The 12,060-nt window shown below is 37.2% G+C and overlaps 3 protein-coding genes and 1 pseudogene across 4 annotated transcripts; 2 read left to right on the forward strand and 2 right to left on the reverse strand.

The window, feature by feature from the left end:
• Positions 1-254: 254 nt before the first annotated feature.
• Positions 255-1,078, forward strand: LOC147512790 (oleosin 14.9 kDa-like). The gene has a single exon (XM_086595796.1). The coding sequence runs from the start codon at positions 339-341 to the stop codon at positions 768-770; it is 432 nt and encodes a 143-aa protein (XP_086451922.1). The 5' UTR covers positions 255-338; the 3' UTR covers positions 771-1,078.
• A 1,469-nt stretch (positions 1,079-2,547) lies between these two features.
• LOC147512791 (3-isopropylmalate dehydratase small subunit 1-like) lies at positions 2,548-4,393 on the reverse strand. Its single transcript, XM_086595797.1, has 2 exons — positions 3,970-4,393; positions 2,548-3,621 (listed from the first exon to the last, which is right to left on the reverse strand). Exon 2 carries the CDS (start codon positions 3,588-3,590, stop codon positions 2,817-2,819), a length of 774 nt encoding a protein of 257 aa, XP_086451923.1. The 5' UTR covers positions 3,591-3,621; positions 3,970-4,393; the 3' UTR covers positions 2,548-2,816.
• A 1,055-nt stretch (positions 4,394-5,448) lies between these two features.
• Positions 5,449-9,387, reverse strand: LOC147512792 (GTP-binding protein YPTM2-like; annotated as a pseudogene). Its single transcript, XR_015215108.1, has 8 exons — positions 9,230-9,387; positions 8,314-8,386; positions 7,760-7,807; positions 7,614-7,661; positions 6,785-6,856; positions 6,548-6,703; positions 6,274-6,377; positions 5,449-5,780 (listed from the first exon to the last, which is right to left on the reverse strand). The product of XR_015215108.1 is annotated as a GTP-binding protein YPTM2-like (transcript).
• Positions 9,388-11,003: 1,616 nt separating this feature from the next.
• LOC147512793 (protein FAR1-RELATED SEQUENCE 5-like) lies at positions 11,004-11,780 on the forward strand. Its single transcript, XM_086598794.1, has one exon. It carries the CDS (start codon positions 11,004-11,006, stop codon positions 11,778-11,780), a length of 777 nt encoding a protein of 258 aa, XP_086454920.1.
• The last annotated feature ends 280 nt before the right edge of the window (positions 11,781-12,060 follow it).

Genomic DNA, 12,060 nt, shown 5'->3' on the forward strand with positions numbered 1-12,060 from the left:
TATTGTTCCACTCTGGAGAAATACTAGGAATCCGACCCAATTTCAAATTTACCCATTTAAGCCAGGCCCAACGGAATCTCATTTTTGCATTAGGTAACTCTTTTCTACCTACCACTTCAGACAAATACACTTGTCAAAACACACTTACAACGTTTCATGCATGAAACCCTCATACAAGTCACTTCAGACACTTGCCACAATTCAATCCACGTGTCTCTTCCCTTTCTTCAATATAAACCCTCTCTATACTCACTACCTCAAACCACACACTCTTCTTCAAGAAATTCAGTGTTCTGAGTACTGTCCTTGGCAAACACCAGTTCATCAATTCAGTATCAATGGGAGATCGTTGGCAATCACATGATCGTTTTCAACAACAACAACAACACCAAGGTAGCTCCACTGCACGTCATGTGGTTAAAGCAGCAACTGGTGTAACACTTGGTGGTGGCCTTTTGACACTCTCAGGCCTAACACTGTTGGGAACCATTATCGGCTTAATGGTGGCGACCCCCGTGATGTTGTTGTTCAGTCCAGTATTGGTACCTGCGGTGATAACTGTGGGACTGATAATAACTGGGTTTTTGGCTTCGGGAGGGATGGGTGTAGCGGCAGTGACGGTGTTTACGTGGATGTATAAGAGCTTGACTGGAAGTGATGTACCGATGCAGCTTGCGAGTAGGGCTAAAGACATGAAGGAACAAATTAGTGGACAGCAGCACCAGCACCAGCACCAGCAACGTGGTGAGCAGCAGCGTGGGAGTACATAGGGTTCTTAGGCTTGTGCACTTGCGTAAGCTGTTCCAGTTTAAAGATCGATGAAGATGGTAGATGGAGATGCACTTGGTGTACAACTAGGTGCCTGTCCGAGTTATTTTGTTTGTATGGTTTTGGTTGATTGACGGTGGGTTATGGTTATGTATGTCATCTATGTGTGTCGATGTTTGTTTTCATTTCCAATTGCTACGTCTTGTCTAAGTTGTCATAATTAATGCGTCTTTGTTGTGCTGTAGTTCTTTTAAAAGAGAGATGGTTAATAAAAATTCAATAAAGAGCTGGACGCCGTGCTACTCCTGAACTCTTTGATCTTCACTTTCTGGAACTGTAGGTTGGAGACCTTCAGTACAAGCCAGTGAGCCACATAAAGTATGCTACATTGCTACTTGACACTTATGCGCACTCTATTAAGCACTTTTTAACTTTACATGGAGTCATTGAGAAAGGATAACCAGAGAGCTTGGTGCTGTGGTGTGTAGGTTTGGAGAGGGCTACCGTTTGTGTTTTCTATGTAAAAGGGGAAAACGTTTCTTTTCGATAATAAGTTGTTCTTACCTACATACCAAACGAGGTTTGCATGTGTAAAAGGAAAAGAAATTGTTCTTACCTCGTACGAAAGAGAGCTTGAAACAAAAGGGAGGATTTACACTCATTCCCTACAAATCCGAACAGCTACAGGGCAAATTTTCACTCCCGTACAAAATGGACCAATATTACGTGCGTCAAACTAAAGAACCAATTCTTTATGGAGAAAAACATTGATCGTCAGCACGCTGCAAATGCTCTACTTTTTCCGTTTTTTTTTTTACCAAGATGTGTCTGATACCACCACTCCAGACCAACCATTATGCCGAACGCCGAGGACAGGCAAAAGCTGGAGGGGGACATACCGAAAGACTACAAGTCCCATCTACCAGAGTCTGCAGAACGATCGGCTTCTTACATTTATGTACCTCATCAGTTTTTTCTTAAAAAATACTGTTATTACGTTCTCCTATTATTTTTTGTTGGAGACACGCATTCAACAAGCCATTATATAAATTTAAGGCCTCCCAGAACACAATGTACAAAAGTTGCTTTAATAGAAGAGACATGTCAGTAGTCGAGTATACCAGTTGCAGAAATAGTTTAGCACTTTAGCTCAGCTATTCCAGTGCTAACTTTCTTCAGTTATTACCTCTGCGTCTCCAACATAACTGCCATAGTGCCATCGCTTATGCCCTAATTGAAGATATTGAAGGATATGCGTGTAATATAATTGATTTACGGGAGAAACGGTCCAACCAAATTTATCTTTACTTCATGAACGGAGCACTAAAACAATACAGCTAAATGGATCCCGAGAGAATCACAATAGAAACACGGTGACACTTCACCTAATGATTGACATACTGAATATAACATTAAGACAACTGACCCTTTCTCATGCATTTAAAGAGAACAAACGAGCTGTAGACTCCGTAGTTGAGTTATTTGCACCTTCAACTAATGAATATCTGTATATTTGTTGCACCACCATTAAACAAATGTTGATAACTGAAGGCAATATGCCATATAGAGATATGGTCGTTTATAATTCTAACTTCCATCTATATTTTGATATATTCAACAGTACAGTGACAGACTAACGGCTGCATCCCCCAAACTTGAAATAATGTATATATGTAGACCAAGTATCCAGAAGATGAGGCAACAATGTGAAGAAGCACTACATGCATATGCAGAACACAGAAAGAAATTGTAATCCGAAAAATGCATACAAGGAACAAATACAAACCAATGCATTTGTTATGCATCTACTCCAAAAATACAAAAATACAAACAAATTGTATTTTGAAATGAAAGACACTTGGTATTACACAAAGTACGACCCTTGGAGTCTGTAACCAAAACCATAAAAAGAGCAACACATAACAGCACCAAAATTAGCAACTAATAGAACCCAATATTGGCTAGTCTGAGCTCTTTCGACTTTCCATTATTTATGACTAATTAGTAAACATCCATAGAAACCAGAGAAAGTGGGCTTTAGTAAAACCTTAAGAAGGTGCTGCAGAAGGAATCATCCCAGTCTTCCTAGCATAAGCGAAAATCCCACCAGCATCAATAACAGGCCCTGCATCTCCGATGGGCTTCAACTTATATTCCTTTCCAGTAGTATGATTAATCAGGAGGCTCTTAGCAAGCTCAACAGTAACAACATCACCAGTAGAGCACTCATCACACAACCTTCCCTCTGATTCCAATGGGTAGACTTCACCAGTTGCGACTGAATTCCTAAAGAATATCCTTGCATAAGACTCCGCCACAACCGCCTTCACCCCTGCAGCACCAAGTGCAACAGGTGCATGTTCCCTCGATGACCCACAACCAAAATTCTCTCCTCCAATGACAATAGAGTATTTAGATTGGACTTCACCTGATTCAATGAATCGAGTTTCATAAGTAGAGGGAAGACCAATAAGGGCAAAAGATCCAAGCTTGCGGTATTCATCAGGTTTGGAAGGGACCAGAGTTAAGTACTCAGCAGGGATGATTTGATCAGTATCGATGTTATTGCCAAGGACATAGCAGAGACCGTGGAAGGTGGTAGCAGTGGTTTCTGACGGAGATGTTGGGCTGGTGGCGGCACAAATAGGGATTCGTGTGGATTGTGATGGGATTAAGGAGGAAGAGAAGTGCTTCAACTGAAACTTGGTGAAACAGGAAGTGGACATTCTAAGATTTGATGTAAACGCAACATGCAATTGTTCTTTGGAGTAGTTATTTAAGGCTAATGCTGGATTGAAAACTGAAGCTGAAGTAGTCGCCATTGATTAATCACGAACTTTTCTTTCTCACTGACTGCAAACATTTTGCAAAAAACTCATTATAAGGCAATGCACAATATGCATCGAATACATTTCCCCACACTTAGTCAGGGCTTGCTGAAGAGTATGTACAACAATGCTCGTAACTTTTAAGCATAGTCTCAAAAATTCACCAAAACTATTAATATTAGCATATGGGAGGTGGAATCTTCATAACTCCTTTAATTCAACAATTGAACTTAAAAATAATATCGAGTAATAAATTGTGGAATTTCACACTGACCTATTAACAACAAAGTAAAAACTAATCAAATATTATTAATATGCAACTTGTGGTGTATTCTCAAACTAATGAAAACAGAAAAAACAAGATAGAGCTTACAGGTTTGGTGCTGGAGAGAGCAAATTGGTGTGTTGACCACCGCTGCGTCACAAAGGAAGTAGTAGCTTCGATCGGGCCTTGGGTCAGTCAAGGCCCAACATAACGAATCAATACATTCATCTATAGTTTGGGCCTCATAGGTACCGTATGCAGTCACAGCGTACGTATAAAGTATGGGAATATGTTTGGTGTTTCTTCCATCAATCATCCGGATGTGGTTCAACAGATCATGGTTTCGAGGGTCATCCATTACGAAAAGACTTTCCTCTGAGTGGATATGTGGAAGTACGCTATGATGATCTATTGATCTAGAGAAACGTGTGGTTTCTGAACACATTGAGATGACCCAAGAATTTCGCTATTTCGATTCTGCTAGTCCTTGGGAGCAGCGTAGCGACGGATAATTAAGAATCAGAATAGGTCCATCCAGTCCAGAGGACAAATCAATAGGAAATGCTATGTGCTTCGTAAGAATAAGAACTCACTTCTATTACATGAAAGAGTTTCACGGGAATTGTCTCGATCCACGGAAGCAAGCCCAACAAAAACCTACTAGTCCATGCGGTAAAATTGATTTTTAAAAAATTACAACAGAAACCCACTTAAAATTGCAACCGAAGTCCACTCAAAAGCCCATCGAATTTCAGTCCAGCCACAATTATTGACCACTCTAATTAGAATTGAATATTATATTTACACATTCATTTTATCAAATCAGATTATAGCATTATAAATAGAATTTTTGAGCGAGGGCAAATTTAGAAAGTGGAAAATCCGGTTGATGGAAATAACATTGTTGCTTAGGGAGTTTTCATTATAGGCAAACTATGTATCACGAGGGCGACGTGAACGTGTGGAGTGTAGGTGTGGAAACCTTTGTTCCGTGTACAATACTAACTCTATGAAGCACGGATAATCTCTGTAGCTCTACAGTTTAACATGGTATCATATCTTTTGATTGTGAGTTACGTGGTTTCTCCAAGTGTATTTGCAGAAAGTATTGTCGACTTGTGGCACCACGACTCAAAGCCAGATTTGAAGGTTACCAGATACCACTGTTCTCACCTTTGGCACGCATTCTCTTCTTCTTTAGCCTTTCTACGACCTCAACTTCGGATAATGTAATGGGAGGGACGGCACAACAAAGCATCTAAAACGAGGACAAGATTGGAATGCTATAAGCTCGGACCAATAGATTACAAAATCAAATAACGTTTGACTTTCTACGAATGCCAGAGCTGAAAATAACACGTTTGACTTTCTACCGATGCCAGAGCTGAAAATAACACTCGCAATATATATTAGAAAAATCAAGCTTCGGATTTCGTATAAGTTTAGGCCATGACTGGGCCCTAAATGATGATATTTGGACATGGCTCCCAGCTGAATTTGGGTCACGAATTTGTACGTCTTACAATACGTAGCTACAAATAGACTTTTCAAACATTGCATAGAACATTAAAACATGGCACATGTGAATTGAACACAAGAAACATAATACTGCTATTTGGTCACAATGTTCCATATTTGTACATTCCTACCTGTTGATAGTTTAAAAGAATTGAATTTCAGTAACATTTGAAATAACAAGAAATAACAGAAATCAAGGTGAGGCTTGACCGGTCTTTCATCCCAGTAAAGTAGGCTAGATTTACATGCCATGACAGTGCAAATGGTCAAGACAGAAATCTGTATTCTCCTGCTTATACTTCCTTTAAGAAGAGCAACAGCTAGTCTTCTGTCCAACAAGTTGTCCTCGGATCTGAACAGTAGGAGGCCTAGCATTGTTCAACCCTGGTTGACTTGCCATTCTGGAAAGCAATCAGAATCATAAATATACAGAGACACATATTGTTACAAACAAATTTATGTGGCTATACCAGTATTATTTATCATTGAGGAAACACATGGTCGACTTAAACACTTACTACCACACTTACTAGAACTGCAATGTGGTTTATTTACATTGAATTAGTACTCCAAACATGTAAATGCATCAACAGATTGAATTGTAAACAAAAACAGCAGTTGACCATTTGCCATGATTTATTGTCTACCACATCCAAGATTCCCAGGTCTCATCGGAAATATCTTAGGTCTACTTTGCTTGAAAAGAAGACCGGGTTGGAGATCTCTCAAAAGTCATTTTTTTTTCTAATTTTTTTTTTTTTTAAATTAAAGAAAAATCCACAAATGCATCATTATCTAGTAGTGCAACCCCAAACTCTGAGAATGAGTAATGTAGATTAGCCCTTCAGTTAAACATTCCTCCTCAAATATAAAAATGCAAAGGAAAATAAATACCTGTTCTTGATCTCAGCAGCCATGGCCATAAAAGCTTGTTCTACATTGGTAGAACTTTTGGCACTGGTTTCCATGAATGGAATTCCAATTTCATCAGCAAAAGCCTAAACACGTAAGAATAGACATCAGACAAAGCTGACCTTTTTTCTCGATATACTAATATTATACAAATGCAAATTGAGAAAACATAAAGAGGGATTGGGAGAAAATGTTCTCCAACAAAAAGATATATAGTAATCATTAAAAACAAAATGTGAGGGATAACAAGTTCTACCTTGCCTGTCTCATAGGACACCACTTTTTTATCAGTTAGGTCACACTTGTTACCAACCAGAAGCTTGTTTACATCCTCACTAGCATAGCGATCGATTTCGTTTAACTATTGCTTAACATTGTTAAAGCTCTCCTGGTCTGTAACGTCATAAACTACCTGCAAACAAATACAAACACAATGAGCCAGTACTAGAGTAAGAATATCCAAAGTAAGGTTAAAACTACGGGATTCACTTACTATAATGTCGTGTGCACCACGGTAATAGCTGCTGGTGATCGTTCTGAAGTGTTCTTGCCCAGCAGTATCCCACTGCATGGTAAAGAAAGGCACAAAGCACAGTAGTTTCTTATTTGTTAGCAAGACCATAATACAGCTAACATGTGAATTGTGATGCAATGTCCATTAAAAGAAAGAGAGCAGTTCAACATATATTCCTTTGAGTTGATGACCAAATAATTAGTCCATTAAAAAAAGATTTAAATGGGTTATTTTACTACAGAAATGTATAAAAAATTAAAATGGTTGCTCTTTAATGTTGAATGGCATAGATGGAAAACAACCAGAAAATGAATGGCATCCACAATTTTGTGTCACTGAATACCCATAAAATGTAAAATTAAATAACCACATGCTAAGAATAGATATGCAAATTCAGACAGGTAAATCACAGTTAGGACACCTCCTGCCAAAGCAGTGGCCTGACAGACTATGCCAATCATTTTCTCTTTTTTTTTTGTCATGGAGATAGATCTCTTCAAAAAAGAGATAATTAGATGTAGAATGAGATAAATGTTAAAGGCGCCATATTTAGCAAATAATAAAACCTCTGAACCAATTATGAAACCCTCCAAAGGTTTTCCCATTTATTTCTTCAAAAGAACTGACCAACAGTACAGAATACCGTTGAATCCCAGAATGGTACCCCACCCAATCAAGCACCTCCTACTCACATCTGATGTATGTCACCATTTGGGCGTCAAAGGAAGACCTTGAATGTGAATAGTCTTATATCCATCGATGCAGTTATCACAAGATTATACATTTTAAAGTTAACAAAAGAACTTACAATCTGAAGTTTAATGGTCTTGCCATCCTGCTCAACAGTCATTATTTTCTACATATGGACGAGTAAAGTAATACTGTTAATGCACATTCACGGTAAGAAAAAGTGAAAAAATAAATAAAATATCTGCATAAGTAACAACTGCTTACAAAGTCAACTCCAATTGTGCTGATGTAGCTCTCCAGATATGAGTCATCCTGTACACCATGGAAACGAAAAAGGTCAGGAAACTGAGAGCAACTCCACATAGAAATATATTGGGAAGTAGCAACTTCTCAATGACCTACAGAATCACTTGACACAGAATAATGCACTGACAATCAGGGTTTCTAACTCCTGCTTAGGTTGGGAATCAGACCAAAGACCTTGGAACCAACATCCAAAGGCTTGACCAGTAGGCTTGATAGTTATACCACGGCATTCTGGTAACCAGTACCGCGATAAATTTCCATCTCAATTCACTAAAAAAGCTAATTGTTCGCATTTTAAACTTAACCAAATTGATCATGTGAATTGTTTAAAATGCAACGATAGTTGTAAACACACTTTAATTCCCTCAAGCTGCATCGATCTACCAATATGTTGTAAGCAAGTGTATCATTGCTAAAGATAAAAAATAAACACTCAATAGAATAGAGCCTCAATGTTACAAAAAATGAACCACGATATGAATATTAAAAATGCTGTCATCAGTATAACTTACAGAAAATCTCAGGAGCAGACATGATTTGCCAACACCAGAATCTCCAATGAGCAAAAGCTTGAACAGATAATCACTACAAAACAGCACCACAGAAAACATGATTCTCATTATAGTACCAAGTTGCATAATGGCATAACCCTCCCCCCTCCCCCCTCCCCCCCCAAAACAACCACCCAAATATATTTACTTCTAGATCACAGATGATTCACATCGAAGAACAATGCTTCAAAATGTAGTAAAAAGCTTTGGAATGTTATACTGCTTCAGTAAGTTTTCAAAAGATCATGAAAGCTTATGCAAAATTTCTAAAAATAATAAGGATAGTACCTATAATTAGCTAATCGTTTAGATTAGGATCATAAAACACATTCACGGAACCGTCATAAACTCTACAGGGTAATTGAATTTAGTTAAGCATATGGCAAAGGGAGGGTGTTGCTTCATGTAGAGTTCATCTAGAATTCTCAGAAAAGTTCATTTATAGGCTAACAATAATTGTTGTCCATTACTAGTACAATAATTCAAACAAATACACATATCAACACCTCAAACAACAACAACTTTGAATACCAGGAGATACGATACGTTCTAGGTGCAATCTCCGCTAGTCGTAATTAATTCATTAAATTTGATTGGATATCGTGATGAGCTAAAACAATTGCCTGAGTCTGACAAAAATTCAAAGGATATCAATGAAATTACTATTTTCAATCAAACTACACCAGATGGTAACAAGCCCTTAATAAATCTAGTTTTAAAAACTCAACCTATAAATCAACATCAATTATTAAAACATCGCAAAATACAAGATCAATTATGATTAAAATAAACGGATCTTAGATCAAGCAACATGATCTAAGATATCTAAAAAGACAGATCAAGAAATTTTATAAACAGATCTGATATACAAACTTACTATTCTTGATTCATGATTGGAAATAATGATGATGAAAAAGCTTCTTTTGTGTTTTGATTTAAAATATCGGAAATATGTTTTAATACGGAAGAAGAAAAGTGTTGGGGGAATTTATTTTCAGTTTCGAGGAAAGTAATAATAATAATAATAAATAAAGAGAAACAGACGTGTGGCCAACTGTACTTCGGATTCAAGCCAACTGTTTGAATCTTGACTCAAATTTTAGATTTACCTTAAGATCTGTAGTTCTGTAGTCTATTTGTTGGGCCCAACTCAGGCTGCGTGAGCCCAAAGATTGCTTTGAGAGTTTGAGTTAGATATTCACTTACAATTTTGTTTTGTTCATAGAATGAATACATCATATATGGAGCTTATACATTTCTAAATCATGATTGCCAGTTTTCCTTGTTGAGGTGTTCCTAGGACAAAAGTAAAGAAAGCAAAAGCTGGAAGAGGGATTAACAGCAGTGCACGGTGCACCACTGGCATCACACTGAAACGTTCATTTTGTACTGCCCTTGTTTCGTCCCAAAACACGTCCTATTTTTATTTTTTTCGATGATACCAAAGCACTTATTTACTATTGTTTCTAGTCCCATGGTTTGTGAATTGTGATAGGTAAAAAAACTGAACCGGCATATATACACGTCAGTGGATTGCAAGGATTAACTGAAGTTGGTCCAGCAAGGCTCATTAATGGGCTTGACTAGGCCCATGAAGCACCCTTCCGCAAGAATTGAGTTCAGGGCCAGCCCTGGAAGTTGGTCCAACAAGGCTCATTAATGGGCTTGACTGTATATATATATAAAGGTCCAGAAATGTCTAGTTTTTGCATTCATCTTTTGCCAGTGTTAAAAATTGTCAAACGAGTTGAATTTTTGTAGAGATGTTCTTTATAGTTAACAGATCATATGCACAAAAGATTAGGGTTTAAATTATTTTGTAGGTGAAGTTGTGGGTGTTTTAGATTTGGTACTTATTTAAGGTCCTTTTAGGAGTCGGGCTATATATATATACAGTCCCTCTCTTAAACGTAGGTACTTAAGATAATAACTAACGGAGTAAACCTCACAAGATATCCCACGAGATTTAGTCAATCTTAAAACTAGAAAACCCCACCGTATCTATCTTTCTCTTTCCCTCTCTATTTTCTCTCCCATTTCGTAAATCTCTCTTTCCCTCCCTATTTTCTCTCTCCCATTTTGTGAATTTCTTCCCCTCCAACTTTTCTCTCTCACGGTTCTCCCTCGTTTCTCTCTCTTCCAAAGAAAAAAAAAAACCTCATTCATATCTCTCTCCATTACTTTTTCTAGGAGAAGGTTTTTCTTTACTGTTTAAAGGTATAAATTACTACTTATGCCTTATTAACAATAGTATATTGAAGTGGCATGTAACAATATTATCCTGCAAAAAAAATATATATCAAAGTTTAACTTCAGACAAGGATTTTCTTCTTCCATGTAAATAGCATCTATATATATATATATATATATATATATATATATATATATATATATATATATATATATCATCATATCTCACATATCTCAACTTGAAGTACGATACACTAGTTCCACGAAAGTAGTTTTTTCCGTCCCCGCCATTGACAATATCTACCTCTTCATAAGTTTTCTTCTTTGGAATTAATTAAGTTTTGTAGTTCCTTAATTTTATAGTTATTAGTAGGTACTATACTAAAACAAATAATTAATTATTACTATATAGTGTTTTTTGGTAATAAGTTAAATTTTTTCTTATGTGTTAGGTTATAGTGATGGAGAATCCGGAACTCGATGCAAAGAGTGGGAGCTTAGGTGTTGAAAATTTTGAGATCTATACTCCTCAAGAATCAAATGACGTGAAGCCAAAAGTAGGTAAAGAATTTGAATCATTGGATGAGGTTTATAACTTTTATAACGCATATGCAAAAATAGCTGGATTTAGTATACGTAGTTGGACTCAACAGAAGAAGGATGGTGTAACAGTAAGAAAGGAATATGTTTGCTATAAACAAGGAAAAAGTTTAATAGTAGCGGATGTTGGGCAAAAAAGGCGTCGGGATAATATAAAAGAAGATTGTAAAGCAAAAGTAGCGGTGACGAAGACAAAATCCGGTGCATTTGTAGTTAGTATGTTCGTTGAGGGGCATACTCACTCGTTGTCAACTCCGAGTAGAGTACACTTTCTGAGATCTCACCGTGGCTTTTCTAATGCCCAAAAATATTTAACACAACAACTTAGCATGGTTAATATACCACAACATCAACAATTCAGCTTGCTTGGAGTGCAGTCGGGTGGGATAGAAAACATTGGTTTCATACAGAAGGATTTATATAACCAGAAAAGGAACAAGCGTAATGAGATGAAGGGCCACGATGGAGATATGTTTCACGAGTATTTAAAATTGGAACAAGGAAAGAATCCTTCTTTCATTTTTAAAATTGAGGCAGATGCTGAACAAAGAATTACTCGTTGTTTTTGGACAGATGCAATCTCTAGGCGAGCATACACGTTTTTTGGAGATGTGGTTATTTTTTATACTACATGTTAGAAAAATGATTTGCTCAAATCCATTTAAATATGAATGAGTAGTTTGTCTCCCAAGTTACCCCACTTAAGATGAAATGGGTTTTTTCTTGAAACAGTACGTAATGTGAGAAAAACCTTTTCAAAATGATGCATTTGTTTGAAGCGATTGCATTATGCGAAAAGGTCGCGACCTTTTCGAAATGTGCCTTGGTTTGAAAGCGATTGCATCATGCGAAAAGGTGCAACCTTTTCGAAATAGGCACCGGTTGAAGCGATGCTATATATGCGAAATGGTGTGTCCT

This window comes from Coptis chinensis, chromosome 3 (assembly GCF_015680905.1).
Source record: "Coptis chinensis isolate HL-2020 chromosome 3, ASM1568090v1, whole genome shotgun sequence".
Lineage (NCBI taxonomy): Eukaryota > Viridiplantae > Streptophyta > Magnoliopsida > Ranunculales > Ranunculaceae > Coptis > Coptis chinensis.